We start from the raw sequence: 21,667 nt of genomic DNA, 5'->3' as shown, positions 1-21,667 counted from the left end.
CATGAACAGGAAACTATCATAATTAGCAACATTTACTTAACATAGTGAATATGCCAGATTCCTATTAAATTGTTAGTTATTTCTCTCCTTTCCCGTGTGAGGAAAACAGAGCTTCGAAAAGGTTAAGTAAGTTCTCCAGCGCCCACTGGGAGTCAGTGGGGGAGCCACGATTTGAGCCCAGATCTTCCTGATTCTGGAATACACACTCTCACTCCATTAGGCCCTACTCTGCTGGGTAGGGGTGGTGCAAAAAAGGGAAGGAGATACAATCCCTGCCATCAGGTTTAGGAAATATTGGTGGAAAGAATTGTTTTTGCTTTGTTTCATTTTTTGATATTGATGGAAGAATTGCATTAGCAGCTTCTCCCAGCAGTAACTCTGTTTATTATGGTCCCTACTTCAAATTAAAATGTATGGGATTTCCCTCATTTAAATACGTGTTAGACTTGGTCTGTCTAGTTGCGGTCATTGTATATGAACACCATGGGGAAATGGTTAAGTGCTGTTTAGGTTTGGCACTGGACAACAAGACTGGAATACAAAACAAAGCACTAAGAGTGGTAACTGCTGAGAAAACTTAATTATGGGAGAAAAGAGGCTCTTGTTATAGGTATGACTTTGTTTCTCACCTTAAATAGAAGGGCAAGTTTAGCAGCTAGGGAAGGTGATGGTTTGGAGATGTGAATGGATGTGACTTACTGATCTTGGTCCTAATGATTGTTTTCCAGTAGGCAGAGAGGTGAATGCCCTTGAGAACAGCTCTGCAGGCAGGACTGTGACCAGTTTCCAGTTGCGGAATGCAGGATTGGGTCACCTCACCAGAAGGGGATATAGTGGGAGGGAGAGGCACTCTCAGAGCCCCTCCAAGGGGTGGCACCTCGCCAGGGACTTTCACCTGTTCTAATGGCTTAATTTGAATTGCACTATGATATGGACACCACGTCCTGTAGTTGTGGACACTAAACTCACATTTACTGTTTGACTGCTAATCCCAGGTATTTGCTTTTCTTTAGGTCACTGTACCTTGAGCTGTCTGAGCTCTTTGTCCTCTTTGTGCTGTAATAGCTTTAGATAAGCACATCATAACTTGGCATAGCACGTTAGTGGTTAATTGAATTCAGCGAAGTCTGTGGCGGGGTGGGGGGGTCATGAAATCACAGCCCCACATCTCAGCTCATTCTCTGTCTGCCTGTGTCCAATTAAAGGATCATCAGGAGACCCTTATCAGGGAAGCTTGTTTCTGTCCCTTTTCCCCAGCGGCATAGAGGCGAATAATGCCAGACAGTTTAGGGCTGCTTGAGAGAAGTTCAGAAACTATTGTAAAAACCGTCAAAGACTTTTTTTGTCCAGTGTTGCATCTGATGGATGGCTGTGTTTTAACTGACAGCATTAATCAGACTCTGAAATGCATTCCACGGGGCATTAAATAAACAGATTCCTGAATATCTACAATTCCTGGCTGGAGATGATGTTATAAATATTCCCATGATTACGGAACTGCTGACCAGTGTTTTTTTCCCCTAATCAAATCTAAAAACTTCCCATTTTTCTTCAAAGGGGGTATTTCTGTCTCTGAGGTCCTGGACTATGAATTATGCAAAAAGTTTTTCCTGGTGGTGGAAGCCAAAGACGGGGGTACACCAGCGCTCAGTGCGGTGGCCACCGTCAGCATCAACCTCACGGATGTGAACGACAACCCTCCCAGGTTCAGCCAGGATGTTTACAGCGCTGTCATCAGTGAAGATGCCTTGGTCGGTGACTCTGTCATTCTGGTAGGTGCCAGTGGGCGGCCCAGATGCCTGGGATTCATGATTCCAAATAGAGTGAAAAAGTGAGCAAAAGTTACCTTGGGTTCTCGTCATACTTTCTGTATTCAGGGTCTTTTTGTCCCCAAGAACTCTAGTCAGTCACCAATCTTTCAGCTGTTCCTTCTTTTATACATTGGAAGGGTCTGATAAATTTGTTTATAGCAAGGTATAAATGACCAATAATTACTTTCTTTCTTGGAGTGTATGTTTTCCAAGAAAACAAAACAGACCATGGAATACATTTGTAATGATAGCTCTCACCAGTTTCTGACCTTAGATAATAAGGTATTACATGGCTAAGGATAAAATAAATTCACCCCCCAACCGGCACACACACACACACACACACACACACGCACGCATGCACAAAGAGTAGGGCAGTTTATATAAGAGCAAGATTAAGATTGATTGGCCACTCTTTTTTTTTTTTTTAAGATTTTATTTATTTGTTAGAGAGAGAGAGAGAGAGAGCACAAGCACGGGCAGACAGAGTGGCAGGCTAGAGGCAGAGGGAGAAGCAGGCTCCCTGCCGAGCAAGAAGCCTGATGTGGGACTCGATCCAGGATGCTGGGATCATGACCTGAGCTGAAGGTAGCTACTTAACCAACTGAGCCACCCAGGTGTCCCTGATTGGCCACTCTTAAAGGAACTCCTTCTGGAAGGAATTTTTTTTCTAATACCAGTAAGAGCAAGCCATGTGTTAGGAGAACATGGGTCTTCTCAGACTTACAAATTACATGTTGGAAACCATCAGTCCCACGCTTATCATCATCACCATCCCTACTGGACAAGTCCCTTCTGTCTATCCCTATCTTTGGCTCCTGCAGTACCAGTGGTGGACTTCCCAGGCCCTCTCTCCTTCCTGGCTGTGAAGAGACTACTTGCACCCACAGAAATCCCAATATCCCCAAAATGGAGCAGCAGACAGTGGGGCAGGTGTGTTTGCCATGTGGGAAAGGGAATTCTCTTTGGGCTTCCTTAACATGGAAATGCATAGATTTAGAGAATGTCTTGACTCCATGACAGAGACCATTGTTTTGCAGAATTAGAGAAAAAAAAAAAAAATCACCCAACTATCCCTATCAGTTAGCTTTGGCTCTACCCTTACCTGCTCAAGGCCTGAGGAAATTCATGTCTAACAAGCATCAAATGGCAGACAGACAGAAATCACTGGAAAGAAAATGGCGGCTCCAGTAATGGCACCTCGCTCATTCAGCCAAGCCGTCAGCTCTTCCAGTGGGGGGTGATCGTTGGCACTTGAGCACAGTGCCTAAGAAGACTGTCCCAGCTATGCCCATTTGTAAGACCTGGGACCCTAAGAATAAACCTTTTATCGGTCTCTCATGTAATGGTTTTGTTGTTGTTGTTTTGTTTTTTTGTTTTTGTTTTTGTTTTGCTTATGTCCCATGAAGCTAGTAGCAGAAGATGCGGATAGCCAGCCCAACGGACAGATTCGTTTCTCTATTGTGAACGGAGATCGGGACAATGAATTTGCCGTGGAGCCTGTCTTAGGACTTGTAAAGGTTAAGAAGAAATTAGACCGGGAACGGGTAAGCTAGTCTGGGCCAGCTCCCCTCACATCCACCCCCGTCCCTTCACTGGAATTCAGCACAGGCTCCCTGAGGAAAATGTAGGAAGATTCTCCACGTCAGATAATGACAGTAAATAGAATGGCCCGAAGGGCAGCATAACATATTGGGGTTAAGTCTTGGAAAGAATTTTCTGCCAATAGATACGGGCAGTTTCTTATTTATGGGTGTTTTAAAGAAAGAGCAAAGGTGTGTCTTTCTGGATGCTTTGAATTTCAGTCCTTCCTAGAGTGAGAAGGCAAGAAAATACCTTCAGCATTGGGATCCTGTGGCCCTGGTCTCATCGGCAGCTTTAGGCCTAGGTGAGAAGTTACAAAAGGACCACCTGAAGATATTTAGGTCAGAAAGAATGATCCAGAAAACTCCTCCTTTGCCAAGGTTAAACTAAGTTTCTAAACATTGTGTGTTTTGACTAAAAATATATGCCTTCAGAGTGAAATTAAATATGGGAAAAGATGTCACTAAAAAGAAAAAGAACCTCCCTACGTGGCAGGTACCCATAACTCCTGAAGGATCAGAAGAAAAATAATGTCCGGGTGACAGCAATTGTGTTTGAAACAAAGGCCGAGAGCTGCAGTTCTAATCAGGGGTGGTTTGGCCCCTCCAGGGGACCCTTGGCAATATATGGGGACAGTTTTGGTTGTCCCAAATGGGCAGCAAGGGACATTGGCTTCTAGTGGGTCGAGACCAGGCGTGCCGCTAAACATCCTACAAAGGCACAAGCCAGGCCCCAGCAGCCAAGAATTACCTCAGGCCCACATATCAGAGTGTCGAGGTTGAGAAACCCCAATCTAGAGAACCAAGAGAGAAGGTGCCCGTTTTCAGCAGCCCGTGGCCGAGCCTGCAGCACCTCCGAGTGTGGGCAGCAGGACGAAAAGGCTGCCCTTCCTCACTGTCGTCGGCCCTCTGTGCTCTGGCAGGTGTCTGGATACTCCCTGCTTGTCCAGGCAGTCGACAGCGGCATTCCTGCGATGTCATCCACAGCCACTGTCAACATTGACATTTCCGACGTGAACGATAACAGCCCAGTCTTCACGCCTGCTAACTATACCGCTGTGATCCAGGTGAGCAAATCTGGGCCTGATACACTCAGCCTTCTTCCTCTGCTATGGTTTACTCATCGTTTTGTCCACTTTTTTTTCTTTTTTCCTATCAACTCATCCCGTTACGAGCCTGGGATGAAAGAGCCTGACTCTACCATAGCAGCTGACTGAGAGCCACTGATGAGCACTGTTGCCAATGGCGTCCTTCTAGGGGTGCGGCTCTTTGCAGGCACCACCTCTCCCTACCACAGCCCAGTCAGTGAAGTGGGAGGGAGCAGCAACCCAACCCCCACTTGACAGTGAGGGAGCTGAGGGCCTAAGAGGTTCAGTAGCTCCCCCAAGATCCTGCAGCTTGTAAGTGTCAGAGTCGGGATTTGAACCCAGGTCAGTCCTCTGCAGAAACCACCCTCTTTTCACCCCCACAGCAGGCTGGCTTTCTGCCACTCCATGCAGTCCCGGCAGCAGAGGGAGATTGCTCCAAACTGTCTCATCTCTCCAAGACAGATCGGGTATCAGGAAAGAGCTGCTACTCATTAAAATCAATCTTCCAGAAGCAATTTGCTTAGCACTTTAAATCCACCTGCTCCTTAAAATCACGCTGCAGGATGGAGTAGCTTCCTGCTGGTCTTCTGCTGTGGTGCGGTAGGGGCGTGGGGGTGGGGCAGAGATGCCTCTTCTTCCCATGCATTTTTTAATTCAAAAGTTGTTTCATGAGCCCGGTGCTAGGGGCAGAGCTACCCACCCCCGCCCCCACCTTTCCAGCTCCAGGAGGGTCAGGGGATCCAGTCTGGGGATGCTGTGAGCAGGGAGGAGCTAGAGGCAATGGAGATTGATATGCAAGTTGTGGGGGGCGCCTCATAGAGTCTGGAGAACCAGCCATTGTCTCATCCAGTTTGGCCTCAGAATCACCTCCCACGGGGTCTGCAGGCTCTGTGGGTAGAAGGTGAGATGAGAGTGAGCCGGGGCCTGAGGGACCTCTTTGGAATAACATCAAGACTGTGAGTCTGGCCCTCCACGGCCGGCTCCCCACCTCCTCTGCCAAGATGTCCAGGACTAAGGCGGGAGAGGGGAGGCGCACCCCTCTGCTTCTCGCCTCCCACTTCGTCCACGAAATCTGATTCCTTCCCTGGTGGTATTTCGGTCTTCCTCTCCTCTCTGATGCTCTTTCCAGCAGTCCTGCTTGCTTCTCCCTCTCCCGCTTCCACCAAGCTGGCCCCTGGGGTCCGCCCCTTCCTGCATTTCCCCTCCTGGAACACCGCTCTCCTGCCAGGCTGCCTCCCACAGTGGCACCGTCCGCCTCGCACAGCCTCTGCACACTCGCCCCGAAACAAAATGGGCTTTGCCTCCTCAACATTCGGGTTTATGACACCCATCGATCAGCTTGACAGACTGTTTTCACGTGCACCACGGGAAGTCAGCAGTGAAAGAAACAAGAATCTCAGCCATGAGCAGTGACCGTGGCTCACAGCAGCGCCGGGGCCTGTCTGCGCTTTCTCTCCCCCTTCCTTCTCAGATGCTGACCCCTGGGGCACACATTCTCTCTCTCTCTCTCTCCCTCTCTCTCCACTGGAGGAAATGGCCTTTATAAAGTGAGCAAACAAATCAATAAATCTGCTGTTTTGTGTGGTGCTGAGTGTGTTGTCACCATGAAACAGTAAATCTACCCTGCGCTGAGGCCGCACGGTGGCGGACAGCAGGGGGATCTGGTGTCTAGTCCTTGATGACCAAAAGGCCACTTGAGAGAAAGAGCAAAATAAGAATCTTTGAAGTCCATTTCTCTTCCTTCTTCAAAGAATGTGCCTCCCTTTTTTCCAACCCAGGATAATTCCCTTATCCCAACACATGGTTTTCATAAGACAAATCCGCACATAGAGCCTGAGTGTGCCTGCCCCAAGCATGACTCCCGTCCACGCGGCAGTGTATCACGGTCTCCATCTCTGTGACCCAAACTTACTTAATGCTGAATCAATGTCATCAGCAGGCCTGACTAATGAAACTGACTTCAGGCCCAAAGCTGTGGTCTTGCTGAAGTCTAAACAGAGGGGGGCCAGAAAACCAATGCCTAAGCTACAGCGAAATTTAATTTGGTGTTATCGGAGTGAGGAGAACCTTCAACCCTCGGAGGAGTGACAAAGAGCCTTTGTGTTTCTATTCTGGGGCACAGGCAAGAGATGGTTCTGCGAACTAATGCTTGAATGATAACATGAGGGTTTCCAAAAATTCTGATGACTTTAAGGATTTTTGTTCTCTTCATTCTTGGCCTAGGAACCAATCCACCCCCTTTCCCTTTCCTCGAGGAACATGGCAAACCCATGTTCTGAGGGGTGAGGCGTAAAGGCCCGATTCCCACCTGGCATGTGCCTTTGTGTGTTTACTGGGAAGTTGCCAGGAGGTCTCTTTACCTTCTCCCCAGAAAGTTCGATGTTGTGACACTGTGTCACAGTGTTGGGCCTCAGCATGATCTCCTGGTGACAGGATGTGACGAAGGGCCTTCCCATTCTGAAAGGTGGATGTTTTCTTGGCCTGAGAGGGTTTATGATCAACCACAAAAGGCTGGTGGGCACCCTGTAGTCGAGAGCCATTGAGGTGAACTCAGGGCCTTTCCAACCTGTGAAGGACAAGATGGAGCTGGTGCCAGTCTGAGAGGTCCTCGTATGCATACCGGCAGCTCCTCAATGCACGGGGCAGTCGTGGGGAGGCAGCCAAGGATGCCGAACATGATTCTTACAGACGCCAGCATGTTTTCAGAAGACAAGATAATATCACAGGGAATCCCTTCTGCTGAAAGCCCTGTTTTCTAGCCGGTAATGATGGGGTTTTTTTCAGTGTAAAGAGAGGTGTAATTTTATCTTCCTTTTTAATATCCTCTTTTATGCAGGAAAATAAGCCGGTAGGCACCAGCATCTTGCAGCTGGTGGTGACAGACAGAGACTCCTTTCACAACGGGCCTCCCTTCTCCTTCTCAATTTTGTCGGGAAACGAAGAGGAGGAGTTCGTCTTGGACCCGCATGGGATCCTGCGGTCCGCCGTGGTCTTCCAGCACACGGGGTCTCCAGAGTACGTGCTGTGTGTCCAGGTACGGCCCCGTCCTCTGTCCACATCAGGCCCCCGCTCCCTCGTGCTGGTTTCTGTGCCCATCGGATGGGTTTTCTTTGTTGAGCGAGTCAACATAATTCATTACCGTGCAGGAATGTTCCCCTTTTAATCTCAAATTCAATTTCACACCAATAAAAGCAGCTTCTTTGTGTGAAATTGAACAGGAAGGAAGGGAAGCATCCGTGTTCAGAAGGGACATTCCTGTAGCCTGTGCCAGGCAGATAGTCACTGGACCGAAATCTGCATTCTCCAAGTTCCTGGCATTCTAACTGACCCTCAGAGATGACTCGCTGGTCAAGGCTTGCAGCTCTATACCCACTAGAAATTGCCACACACTCCACCTGTCAAAGCTACCTAATGTGATTGAGGCATATCATGGCCTCTGCTTCTGAGGAGACCTTTGTTTGGTGAGTTGTCCCAGGGAGACAGGAGAGGCCAAGTCGGATGGCCACGGTCTCCCAACATGTCAGCTTACTCAAGATGAGTGGCCTATGTAAAGTGAAATAGGACGAAGAGGCAAAAAGGCCGGTATGGAAAGGCTTTGGCCAGGAGCAAGAAGTGAGTTCCCAGGATTGAAGTTTGCATATACGAAGATTTGGGTCCCTTCCATGAAACCAAATGATTTTTTTTTTTACTCACAGTTGCCACAGAGGGCAACCCAAAGTCATTATTCATGGCAGCAATAATAACAATAATAATTATATTTGGATGGCATTTCGTTGTGTTCATTATTTCTTAGGGTAAGTTACAGCTTACTCTGGTCCAAGAAACCTTCCAGATTAATGACTTTTGGCTCTGAGCACATCTGTGAATGCTCCAGTTGCTTTCCACTCCTCCAACAATACTATGTAAATAATTTGATATCACAGTAGAGGTACCAAGAGCAAGGAGAGACATTTCGAGCCTTCTCACAGAAGCTAGTACGGTTCCTTGCCTACACTTCCAGACTGGTAGAGAGTAGATTCTGCATCTCAGACTTTGGGAACACCACGGAGAGCTTCCTCGTCCTTGTCCCTAAGGAGAAACTACCTCCAGGTGCTGAGTTTCTACCTTCCTAAGGTCCCTGAGTGCACCAGTTACATTTCCTTTGTCCTTGCCTCACTGTGTCCTGTCCCGCCCTGCATGCTGACTGCTGCAGGAGCCAAAGGTGAGAAATCACTTCTCTTCCTGCAATGCACGTCCTCGGCAATTTCGTGGAACGGGAGCAGGGGATGGAGGAAGGAGCAAACATGGGTAAAGGAATAAACGTCTTCTCGGGAAGTTTGATTGGTTTCCAATGATTCCGCTCTCTCTGAGTTTCTTGCCTTTCTCCCTCTTGGCTGTTTTAGGCAAAAGATTCGGGCAAACCCCAGCAGGTCTCCCACTCCTACATCCGCGTGCGGGTCATCGAGGAAAGTATCCACAAGCCCACGGCCATTCCGCTGGAGATTTACATCGTCACCATGGAGGACGACTTTCCTGGTGGGGTCATTGGGAAGATCCATGCCACGGACCAAGACATGTATGATGTGCTCACGTTTGCCCTGAAATCGGAGCAGAAGAGCTTGTTCAAAGTGAACAGTCACGACGGGAAGATCATCGCCCTGGGGGGCCTGGACAGCGGTAAGTACGTGCTGAACGTGTCTGTGAGCGACGGCCGCTTCCAGGTGCCCATCGACGTGGTCGTACACGTGGAGCAGCTGGTTCATGAGATGCTGCAGAACACCGTCACCATCCGCTTCGAGAACGTGTCCCCCGAGGACTTCGTGGGGCTGCACATGCACGGCTTCCGCCGAACCCTGCGCAACGCCGTCCTCACACAGAAGCAGGACAGTCTGCGCATCATCAGCATCCAGCCGGTGGCGGGGACCACCCAGCTGGACATGCTCTTCGCCGTGGAGATGCACAGCAGTGAGTTCTACAAGCCGGCCTACCTGATCCAGAAGCTGTCCAACGCCCGGCGGCACCTGGAGAACGTCATGCGCATCTCGGCCATCCTGGAGAAAAACTGCTCGGGGCTGGACTGTCAGGAGCAACACTGCCAGCAGGGCTTGTCCCTGGACTCCCACGCGCTCATGACCTACAGCACGGCGCGCATCAGCTTCGTGTGCCCACGTTTCTATAGAAATGTGCGCTGCACCTGTAACGGTGAGTCTGATTTGAAGGCCCCCACCTCTTGCGCCACCCCCACCCCCGCTCCTGCACCTCTGCCGGTCTGCATAGACCCCCGTGCCCTTCACATAAGCGTGCATTCACTCACTCAGCAAAGTGTTTACTGACCACCTATGGTGAGTCAAACCACTGATGCCCGGCCAGGGGCAAGCAAGACGCGGGAATCCCCTCCTCCCGGGGATCAAACAGCTCACTGAGCAGCACAGACCAGCAGGCTAGCAGGTACCCGGGCACCAAGTATTGCTAGGGGAAGTACAAAATCCTGCAGGAGGACCCATCGAAGAGGAAGGTCTCCTGACAAGTTGGGAGAAAGGTTAAGTAGGAAACAGACACATGGGAACGGGTAAGGGAGGAAGAACATTCCAGGCCAGGGGGCAGCTTGGATGAGGAAGGTTCAGAGCAGGAGAGAAGCCTACAGCAGGGGAGTGACAGAGATGTTCTGTTACTGGAAGTGGGGACATGATGACAGATGAGACCTGCGAGCAAGCCCAGGGTTCACACAAGGGCCATTAGCCAGGATGAACGTGGTAGAAATTGTTCCAAGGCAGGAGGAGCCGTGGTAGGCTGATGTGAGGTGAAGAAGTGACAGGATCAGAGCTGTCTTTCGCAAAAAGCGTGCTGGTTGCAGAGGGGAATGAATTAGCTGGGCCCAGGCAAAAGGCAGGTCAACAAGTTAGGAAGCCGTGGCTGAGGCTAAGGGCAGTTCAATTTGCTTCAGAGAAAAACGGGCCACACAGAGAGGAGCACAGCCAAGGGAGGGAGTCAGCCCTCAAAGCAGAGGAAATGGAATGGCTCAAGTTTGTTGATGTAACTAGAGTCCCTGAACCTTGACCTTTCCCGGTCAGAGGCCATAGCTGTTCAGAGTCCTGTGCCCATGGTGGTCAGTGAGAAGTGTTACCCTCTGCCTCTTTTCCTCTCTGACACGTGGAGCCATAGATTCACTGCCCTCTTCTAAGAAAATTGCACCCAGAGTTTTTCTAGCCAGCGTGAACTTGACCCAAAAGAACTGTGGCCAGAAGAGAGGCCATTTGTAAAACATCCCTTTAGGTAAATTGGGGATAGGCAGGGCCCCTGGCCTCTTTCCCTTATAGAAAGTTCTTGGTTGCGGCTTGAAAAACAAGACCATCAGAGCACAGGTCCTGAGATCACAGCTCCTGCCAAGAGATGTTCCAACAGCCTCCCGGCAGCACAGAAAGAGCTCGCCACTCACCCCGTGGTGGTACCTGGTGAATTCTGTGTTTGCATCAGGTGGGTGCAGTGCTGTCTGACCTGTTGAATATGTAAATCAGCTCCAAAGTAACTCAAAACACGCCGGCTGGAAATGATGCGTTTCTGGCAGGTGCCACCAACATGCAGGATTTATGAGCGCCAGCTGTCCCGGGCTTTACCTAGACTTCCTTTGTAGGCAAACTGATTTATGCACCAAAGCTCTGCTGGGGACTTCCTGCAGTGATTCACGGCAGGGTTCGAAAGAGGTTCACTACAGGACGGGGCAGACCCTGCGGGAGAAACTAAACCAGCTAATTAATCCCTGTGCTCTGAGAACTCGTTTCAGCCAGTAGAAGTGTGTGGTGGCAGCCGTGTGCGAGGCACTAAAGCTTCAACGTGGAAAAGACTTGACCCTGCCCTTAGGAGCTGGCCACTGGGAGGTCAACTTGCAAGTACTTATTTGCAATAATAAGGTTAAAATGCATGCAGGGAGTAGAAAGGACGGGATCCCTGCTCTCGCCGGAGGGAAGCTCTCTGTGACATTTCTATACCACGGACAGTCTGTGTCCTGGGTCTTGAGGGATGAGTATGAGTTCATCAGGAAGAGTCATAGGAGGCCCAAATGGGCAGAATTCCTTGAAAGAAGGAACTCAGAAGGGTGATTTTTTTTGTTGGAGAGAGGGAGGTTTTTCATGAGACACTAATATTTTTTTTAAAGATTTTATTTATTTATTTGACAGACAGAGACTACAAGTAGGCAGAGAGAGAGGAGGAAGCAGGCTCTCTGAGGAGCAGAGAGCCCGATGCAGGGCTCGATCCCAGGACCCTGAGATCATGACCTGAGCCGAAGGCAGAGGCTTTAACCCACTGAGCCACCCAGGCACCCCCTAATATTTTTTTTTAAGATTTTATGTATTTATTTATTTAGCACAGAGAGAGAGAAAGATGAAGAAAGAACATAAGCAGGGGTAGAGGGAGGCAGAGGGAGAAACAGGCTTCCCTGCAGAGCAAGGAGCCTGATATGGGGCTCGATCCCAGGACCCTGGGATCATGACCTGAGCCAAAGGCAGACGCATAAGCCAGGAGCCCTGAGACACTAATGTTTATAATGCAGCTAGTTTCATAGTGGGGTCCCCTCCCAGGACTTCTGTGGTCCCCATACACCTTTCTACTCCCAGTAAATCCAAAAGGCTGGAAGCTTTATTTATTTATTTTTTTAAATTTATTTATTTGAGAGAGAGAGCACAAACAGAGGGAGCAGCAGACTTGATCCCAGGACCCTGAGATGATGACCTGAGCCAAAGGCAGAGGCTTACCCGACTGAGCCACCCAGGTCCCCGTTCCAGAAGCTTTTGTGGTTCAACCCCCAAGCATCCCACGAAGAGACCTTCTTGGTTTGAAAAGAGCATTTCCTCAAAGAAGGCTGTACATGTAGATTCGGACTCATCTTGGGGTCTCTTCTCACCTTCAAGTCACTCTTGTAATTAAGCTGTAAAATTAAATACTGGATTTTCATAGTAAAAAGACATGGAAAGATCACCTGGCCCAGACCCATCTTCCACAGGTGATGTATGAGCCTCTCCGTTTGATGGAATGTGGTTGCTCCGTGCCCTGCCCAGGGCTGTGTGGCTGGTGGGGGTGGCATGTGGATTCAATTGTCTCTTCATGGGCCCCTCTTTTATTACCTGCATCTTAAGAACAAGGGCTCTTTCCTTCCCTGTGTGAATCACGTTCCCAGTGCTGTATGCTTTGTGGAATACTCAGATGGCCCCGTTTTCCCTGGCAGACCACTGACCAGCATGGGTCTTAACAGAAATACCTACCGCCAGGCCCACACTCCAACATAACGGAGGGTCTCAGGTGCAGACTAGGAATCTATATACATAGCCCTGAGTGATTCTAACACTGGTAGTCAGGAAAGCAAACGTGGGGAAATCCCATAGCAAGATAAAATAGGAAAGATTTTCTGCAAGTTCAGGGACAAACTCTTAGAAACAGAAATAGCTCTCACTTCTTCTCAGGTGTCCTCTGATAGAAATACAGTGAGGAACTGTTAAGGAAACACTAGGCATTTTAGACATTTTCTCGTTTATTGGATAGGGAGGTAATTGAATTCAGTGAATTCCCCCCCCCCTTAAAACACACAGACACACACGCACACATGTGTGCACACATATGCACAACTAGTATTCACTGCTCCTTGGTTTACCCTGGGAGCTTGGCACATACAGTAAATGGACTTCTCCACCATTGGTGGAATAATTACAACGGTAAGGACAGGTAGCTGCCTGTTTTGGTCTGTGTCGCAGTATTTATAGAGATCTGGCCTCAATATACTCCTCCCCACTTCCACCTCCTCTTTCTCTCCTGCACAGTTTTTTAGGTCCAATTAACAAAATTAGCATCATGAACCAAAATGCTGAGTGGCTTTGACTAAATGGAAGCAGACTTGAATTTTAGTGCCAAATCAGCTCATTAAATTCCAGCCACCATCAAGCATCATGTTTGAACTGAACTTCAAGAGACACAGAGTTCTGATGTCACTAGATGACTCCTGGTGAACTTTACAAGTTCAGTGAATATCAGCACTTCAGGAAGAAAGCCTGGCTTTCTCCTACTTGTGGTCTCTGGCTCTTTCTCTCTGACAAATAAATATATAAATTCTTTAAAAAGAAAAAAACAGAAGTCTGAATAAAAATCTGTCAAAATTGAGACAGTTGTCCAGGAGAATGGACTCCCTAGGAGACCACTGGAGCTTAAGACCAGGGTGTTGATGGCAGTGACAGCCGGAGCTCTGAACAAGGTAAAGGGAGCATTGGCCATGGGGGAAGCATGGCGGTGGCCAGGCTGAGTGTGAGCAGCAGCAGTCCTGCTCTCAACCATGGCCTGTGGCGTTGTCACAAGAGATTGTTCAGGGAGGGGAGAGCCACACTGGAGCACATCACTGAGTGTGATGCCCACTGAGCTAGACCTGAAAGGATGCCTAGAATCACGCACGTGCTCCAGGCCGAGAAGCATGAGAGCCAAGGCATGGAGGGGAGAAGCAACAACAAGTGTAACAACTAACATTTATTGAGTGGTGACCAGGGACTGTGCTGTTTTTCCAACATACAAAATGGCATTTAACCTTTCTAATAACCGTAAAGGCAGAGTATCATTAACTTTCCTCAAAAGTTAAGGAGATTAAGACTTGGGAAGATCAGTGGACTTGCTTAAATTCACAGAGCTACGCCAATGGCTGCACCATGATTTGTAGCGGCCAGCCTCAAACATGGCTCCCTACTACTTCTGCAACCATTTGAAAGGACCTTCAAGGTTTCCAATCCAACCTCTCTCCCATGACAGACATCCCGTTAACTACGTTCCTGACACGGCAATTCAGCCAGCCTCACAACCTCGCAGTTTGGACCCGAGATGATCTTCTCTCTCCTAGTACACCCAAATCCACCTTCTTCTCATGTCACCCAGCTCCATCCATTAGAACCATCCAGAACCTGACCTGTCTAACTCCTCCTGTACAAGCTGCCCTCCAGATATTAAAGGGCAGTGGTTGTGACCCCTTGAATCCTCTTTTCCTAGGCAAACTGCAGAAGTTCCCTTGCTCCTTGGCTGCAAACAGAAGCTAGAAACAGTTGTAGGTGGTGTTGTTAGGGCAGAGAAGAGGGACAAAGGAGGGGTTCCTCAGTCCTACTGGAGGAGTCCACGAAAGGCATTAGTAGCAGTGAAGCTTGTCCTACTAGGTCTTTGCCAGACAAGGGATGCAGTGAAGAGAAGGGCCCAGAGATCTGGGGCATCCTTTCATTTGCTCATTCACTCAGCAGTGACATGAAGACTTTACCAGGCCCTGGGCAGGATGCTAGAGGAATAGGGGTAAGTGAGGCTGCTGTGGTTCCTGTCCTCATGAAGCATGAACCAGCATCATGCCCTGGACACATGGCAAGGATGGTGAGGAGTCAGGGTAGTCCAGTACAGGGGGACAGGCACATGGAGTCTGTGATGGGCAATCACAGTAATGAACTTTTTTTTTTTTTGAAGATTTTATTTATTTGAGGAGAGAGAGAGAGCCTGAGAGGAAGAGGGATCATGAGCAAGGGGGAGGGGCAGTGGGGGAAAAAAAGACTCCCCACTCAGGAAACCTGATGCAGGACTCAATCCCAGAACCTGGGATCATGACTCAAGCCGAAGGCAGACGCTTAACCGACGGAGCCATCCAGGGGCTCCTTAATGCACTTCTAATAAGCACCATAAAATAAAATGACGAAGACTTCTGTGAGGCAGTATGACATGTTAAACTTAGCCTTGGTGAGTTTTTAAAAAGCAGAGAAAAATCTGAGATTGGGTTTGCCTTGGGCTGGGGTTCGTTAAGGCTAGCACTCAGAGAAGAAAGCCAACAGTCCTCAAACCAGTGGTTTCAAATAACCTTCAGTGTAGTTTTTGAATCTTAACCTGGAAACCGGGACATTTCCATTTTACATTCATAACAGCTATGTCTCTGCAGCTCCCTCATCTCCAACACACACAAGTCCCCAAATGCCAGGAGAGGGTTAGAGGTGTCTACACTGGTGATGACACCAGCTTCCCAGAGTGTGAATCTTCCCTTATATATTCCACCCACACACAACTGCCCCGGAGAGGATGTCTTAAAATGAAATTTAAGCAAAATCATCTGGAAAATACAGCTGAGCCAAGCAAACACCATTCCAGATGATTCTGCGCTTGTGGGAGAACCCTAAGAGACCACTTCAAACCCGAGACCTCTGGAGAATATGTTTTAAAACCTCATGCAGGCCAGGAATTAAGAGGAGAGCTTACTAATTTGTGCAGTATTTGCTAAGACATGGCATCTTGGCCAAGTGTGTGAATTCAGGGCGTAGGATATTTACCCTTAGGTTTTGGAACCAAAGTATAATGAGGCAGAAAACGTACATCAAGGGGTTGAATTAGCTCAAAGTGTTGGTGAAAATAATGACTGGTGGATACTGATGTATTTGCTCAAGGCATAGACTTTATCCTGGGGGCTGTGAGAATTCTGGGGAGACAAGGGAAAGAGCCATAAATACGGCAGCGAGAACCTCCAAAACCCCCAGAGAATCATGATTCTCTGGGCAGTTTCCAAAGCTCTGAAGCTTCTGCTCCAGGGAATTAAACATTGTCAGCTCTGTGAAAAGTGACCTAAATTTCCACCTGAGCAACACTTCAGAACGTGGAAACCTTCTTTTGGACAGTAGCCACATCCTCTGCACCTTTCTCTTGTCCAAGGCTGCATACAAGGCCACCTTTGCCTTAGACAAGGTGGCCAAGGGTCTGACCCCCCATAGTGGCCTGGGACGCTGGCTAATAAAATGCTCCAGGCCTTAGCTTGTACCTCCCAGGCACACAGTATTTCATATCATCTATCAATTTACAAATCATGAATTTGACCCAAAAAAGACAGCAAGAGAAAGATGACATTTGAGTTCAGGCTTCTGCCATGGGGCTGAATCCAACTAGCATCTCCAGTTTTGAGACCTTGTACTAATTTGTTTTTACTTTCAGTTTTTCCCTTTAAAAAAATTGCCTTCGTGGGATTCCTGGGTGGTTCAGTCTGTTAAGCGTCTGCCTTCAGCTCAAGTCATGATCCCAGGATCCTGGAATCGAGGCCTGCATCAGGCTCCCTGCTCAGCGAGGAGCCTGCTTCTCCCTCTGCGTCTGCTGTTCCCCCTGCTTGTGTTGGTAGTATCTCTCTCTGTCTCTCCTACACACACACACACACACACACACACACACAAATAATAAATAAAATCTTTAAAAAGTAGAATAAAAACTGCCTTCACATACACACACATTATACACCCATTTAACCCTCACAATTCTATGAACAATTATTAGCTTCATTTTTCAGAAAAGGGGATCGAGACTCTCAAAAGTCAAGTGACATGTTCAGAGCCACACAGTGAATGAATAAGTGGCATAATTGGTCAGAGCCAAGATCCAGCCCACTACTTGCACCGCAGATCCTGTCCTGTTAAACTGCGCTGGCTTCTTGAGGGGACCTGGGCACGGGGAGCAGAGAGTTCTCTGCCTGCTGCGTGTTCTCAGAGTGGCGAGACATCCCATCCTTCTGTCCTGCTGCAGCAAACCGGCATCAGTTGGTTTGATCAAGCGGCCCCCTTCTCCCTTCACACTCGCTCTGGCTCCAAACTGATTGATGCCTGGAGATGCGGAACGTGTAGGTCTAGAGAGTTCCCCTCCCCAGCTGTCACCGATCACAGTGCAAGTTAATTAAACCTGGATTATTTAATGATAGTTAATAAGATAAACTTCCTCCCAGAGGCCAATGGGACCTGACCCTACTGTCTCGTAACTATTACTATACTTAGGCACCGAGTGCTACCAGAAAGAGGGTCTTTCAGACTCACAACAGTGTCTATACTTCCATGAGAGGGGAATGGAATAAACATGGGATTTCTAAAAACAAGTTGACCCATCAGCATCCATGTAAAGCATACTGGGTTCCATGTTGCTGGAGAAGGTAGGGCTTTGGCTGAAGAGAGGCTTATTATCCCCAGGAAAGTGTCCTCAGCACCCAAATATCTGGGTATACCTGAAGTCGAGGGACATATGACAGTGTTCAGCATTGGTGTACAAAGGTCAAGTCCCTCTGACAATGTACATGTCAGAAAGGACCTAATGCCTTATCCTAACTGATAGGGAGGAAAGTAATACAATATTGTACATGGGGGTTATTCAGTTTAGGGAGAACTGTTTTTTGTAGCCAGGAAGTCTCTATTCAGAATAGGCCTTCTTTTGCGCACGTGCTCACATCTGTCCCCAGCTAAGGAGGACATTACGTTTTACACCAACCTCCAGACTTCTAATCTGCCTTCCTGCTCTTTTGAGCCACAGGAGAGCAAACCGACTGTGAGCAGAGTGAGCTGACAGCAGCAGCTGGAGTCCGAATGTTTATGACTGCTCCCGGCCCGGCTGGGACTTGGCAGGGGGGAGGCCCCGGAGGATTTTTAATGCATCAAGAGATAGTTCACTTGCCAAGAACTGTCCCCTTTGCCTTAAAAAGCCTATTAAAAAAGAAAAAGAAAGAAAGAAAAAGAGCCTATTGAAGTCAATGGCTGCTAGAATGAATAGATATATACTTACTATGTATCTAATATGTATATTAATGTTATTACTTTTTAAATGCTCATATTATAATACTTTAATGTAATTTTTTTACATATCCTCCAGCTAGAGTTTTTATAATGGGCATTGAATCTTACATAATCCATTAATTTAGTGGATGTAATTATATGGGTTCCACGGTTATAACACAAGAGAAAAGAAAAAGCTGTGAGTTTGAACCCCAGCTGCTGGTCTGAGTGGCTTTGGCTTTACCCCAAGATAAGAGAGATGGTGACAGAGTAAGAAGCCTGTGCCAGCTACCAGGGCAGGGCTGATGGTAAGAGAAGAGGCAAAAAAAAAAAAAAAAAAAAATGTGGATAAAGGGAGAAGTACTCAAATCCTGTTTTAATGTGAAATATTTTGTTTAGTTTTTATTATATATGCTTATAGCTGTTTGTTTGTTTGTTTGTTTTAATCTCACCATAATTCCTGAAGAAGAAAATAGCTTTCCTGTCATGAGTCTGAAATCATCTAGCCCTCTCTTCCCCCTCTGAAATAATGGCTTTTAAATGGGATTTTTGATAATGCACGGTTTCTTAACAGTGGAGACTTGCACTAGAGCAGAAATGGGGTCTATGCTTCTGTGTCTCAGAAATGTAGAAATGTAGAGAAAGCTATCTGCCGGTGGGCAAAAGTAGGACATGGAAAAAGTCATGACCATGGAATGGGAAGAAATGGATTTCTTAACTACATAAATTACTGTTTCTGTGTGCAACTGGAAGGCGAGGCCAAGGTAATTCAGAATTACATCTATTGGATGAGATCCATTTTGTGATTCATCTATGCACATGGCCTCCTCCATGTGGCCAAGGTTAGCGTTGGGCTGAGGTAGCATCTCTGAGCATATACTACCCAGTCCACATTTAGGAGCAACCTGGAAGTGCCCAAGGCCACCCAAAACTGAAATGAAGCCATGTATGGGGACAGCAAAAGAGTCAGCTGGCAGAGTTATGAACTCTTCGTGAATGAGCATTAACACACGCGAGCAGTCAAGCCACGGGCTACGGCTGGCTCATTCCCATGTAACACAGCCCCTTTTTCCTCAAAGGACCTCATTCTTCAAGCCTGAAGTTTAAAACACTCCCTTCTTTGGTGAGGACCTCTGACATTCTCCCAGGAAACACAGTTGTCCCTTCTCTGGTTGCATTCCCAGACTTCTATCAAGGCAGTTACCTCATTGCATTGTCTTCATGTGTTTGCTGGTTGTTTCCTGGAGGGAGGAAGAGATGGCATGGTTTCCTTTCATCTTTGTATGTCCAGGCTTCACGCACCTGGGTGGTTCAGTTGGGTAAGTGTTGGCCTTCAGCTCAGGTCATGTTCTCAGGACCCTGGGATCGAGCCCTGTGGCAGGGGCTCTCTCTCTCTCTCTCTCTTTCTCTTTCTTCCAAAGAAAGAAATATATAATCTACGTGTCCAGGCTTCTCACTTCTTTGGCCCTAAAAAAATTATTTGCTGAATGAATGCACCAAAAATCATTTTAAAACTGGTTATCCAAAGCCCTTTGAAGCAGATCATAAGGTGGTAGAACAGCTGTTTGAAGCTGCATAAATATTGATAAATACATGGCAGGAGTAAAGATTTCTTGGGACGAAAATAGGAAGATGTATTTTGGGGCACTTAGGTCTTTTAGAACCATTTGTAGAGATCATTCCAAATTTTCAGTTGCAAATCCCTTCATCTTCTAAGACTTTGTAAGCTGGATCATTGCCAGGAGGATCTTTTATGGCTGAGCTCTAAACCGGTGGAAAATAGGATTTATGAATTCTGAGTTTGCTGGAGCTACTTATACTGCTCTTCTCAAGGATTACAGTTTTTAAATGTTTCTATGTAGTTAGCATTAAATGTCTGCTTTCTCCTGGACAAAGAAATGACTGTATAAGGGGACAATATGCTTAATGACGAGCAAGGAGGAGGATGGATGGGAGTTTGGTAACGGGTCACATCCTCCCAAGGAAGAAAGCTGCTGAGGTCCGGGCATTCGTGGTTCAAAGAGAAGGTGCCGCTTTAGGCCACTGCTAACCCAGTTCCGACAATCTTTCGTTCCTTTCTCCTTTCCTACCGTCCTTTTACTGCCTAAACTCTCACTACATGGAAAGCGACCTACTCGTTTGAAATAGCTGAGACTTCTGAAACGTGCCCTTCCTCCTGTGGACTCCCCATTTATCCTCACCGCAGTTCAGAAATGACTCACTTGGGTCCTGGATTTTGCCTTCATTGGCTGATCTGCTTTCCAGGCTTTTCTTTCTGAGGGATTAACCTTCCATCTCACTGTGCTGTGAGCATCGAACAGGTAGCAAGAAAACGTGCTTTTGCCAGCGATAATTCGACTGTTTTTGATAGACGGTGGGGCACCTTTATCGCAAATCAATACAAAAGCAGGTAGCAAAAGGGATTAGGAAACAATGGGAATTGTGTTTGCCCGATTTAGAATTAGTCATACTTTTCTTTAGAAACACTTTTTTTTTCCCCTCTGAAAACAATAGCCAACATCCTCCGAAGCATCCCCTGAAGTTTTTTCAGGGCAGGAAAGAAAAACGGTGTAGGACAACTGGGTAGTTCCTCATGAGCAGAACCCCGCTCTAATAAATATGTCCAGAGCCCGTGCAGTGTGCCCTTTTCTCATCTGACGCTGGTCCAGTTACAACCTTAGCATATCTGAACCAAAAAGGAAGAGTTCCATTTATTCTTTGAGGCCAGCCTACTTCAGGCTGGCTGTGAGCTCTTGGCAGATGCAGGGACGTTGGATGGTCACTCACAGCAGCTGAAGCCCATTCGGGTGCTCTCACTTCTGGGTGGCCTCTTTGCCTCTTAACCCAGAGCCTGTAGAGCCCAGCTCTGGAACCATCCCGGTACCGCCTAGGATGTGAGGTGATTCCCTCCGTACTGATCATGTGTGTTCCCTTTCATCACAGGAGGACTGTGCCCGGGGTCCAACGATCCTTGCATGGAGAAGCCATGTCCGGCGGACATGCAGTGTGTGGGTTACGAAGCCAGCAGGAGACCGTACCTCTGCCAGTGTCCACCAGGGAAGCTCGGAGAGTGCTCAGGTGCAGAGGGGGTGGAATTATTAAATCTGAAGCACTTGCCCTTGAGTAAATGACTCTGCCCTAGCTCTTCAGGCAAGCATTTCTGTCTGCATGCAACGTTCACTGTCAGGGGCCCCCAGCTAACATCTGCCCTCCCTGTACTTGGGATTTAGTCCAGCTTCAGCTTGTGCTCAGGAAACGTGCAATGACCATGGACTCCTTGTATAACAAGAGGACCACAACATGTGTTTCCGATGATGTCGCACGGATGTTAAAAGTGTAAAATGGAAAATAGAAGGCCGTGGGTTAGGCAGAGGGTCAGAGTATCCATGGCACGGCCTTTGATGGTCAGATGGCTGCAGAGCCAGAGCCCCAAAGCAGAGCTCGCCAGAAGGTACAGTTGACCTAGTGCAGTTGACCTCCCATGGGGTAAGCCCAGCCTAGATCACCAAGGGAGCGGACTCTCTGCTCCATGTTCCCGAAAGGGCAGGTGCTCACCTCTGTTTCCTAAAGGGGAAAAAAAAAAAAGAGAGAGAAAAGGAAAGAAAGAAACATATTTATGTTATTTTGATCCAAATATCCTGTTTCTG

General features: G+C 47.8%; 1 protein-coding gene across 2 annotated transcripts in view; it reads left to right on the top strand.

Moving 5' to 3' along the window:
- The window catches only part of FAT3 (FAT atypical cadherin 3), a 652,787-nt gene that overhangs the window by 592,108 nt on the left and 39,012 nt on the right, over positions 1-21,667 (top strand). Inside the window, exons 16-21 of one of the 2 annotated variants that reach the window (XM_082683341.1) lie at positions 1,558-1,776; positions 3,225-3,358; positions 4,318-4,461; positions 7,319-7,516; positions 8,865-9,663; positions 20,964-21,098. In XM_082683341.1, coding sequence (XP_082539467.1) covers positions 1,558-1,776; positions 3,225-3,358; positions 4,318-4,461; positions 7,319-7,516; positions 8,865-9,663; positions 20,964-21,098 — 1,629 coding nt within the window. Of the gene's footprint in view, positions 1-1,557; positions 1,777-3,220; positions 3,359-4,317; positions 4,462-7,318; positions 7,517-8,864; positions 9,664-20,963; positions 21,099-21,667 lie in introns of both variants that reach the window. The other variant, XM_082683340.1, reaches the window with a different exon arrangement.

Source organism: Mustela nivalis (assembly GCF_964662115.1).
Source record: "Mustela nivalis genome assembly, chromosome: 9".
NCBI classification, from domain to species: Eukaryota; Metazoa; Chordata; class Mammalia; order Carnivora; family Mustelidae; genus Mustela; species Mustela nivalis.
This window is presented reverse-complemented; position numbering and strand designations above follow the sequence as displayed.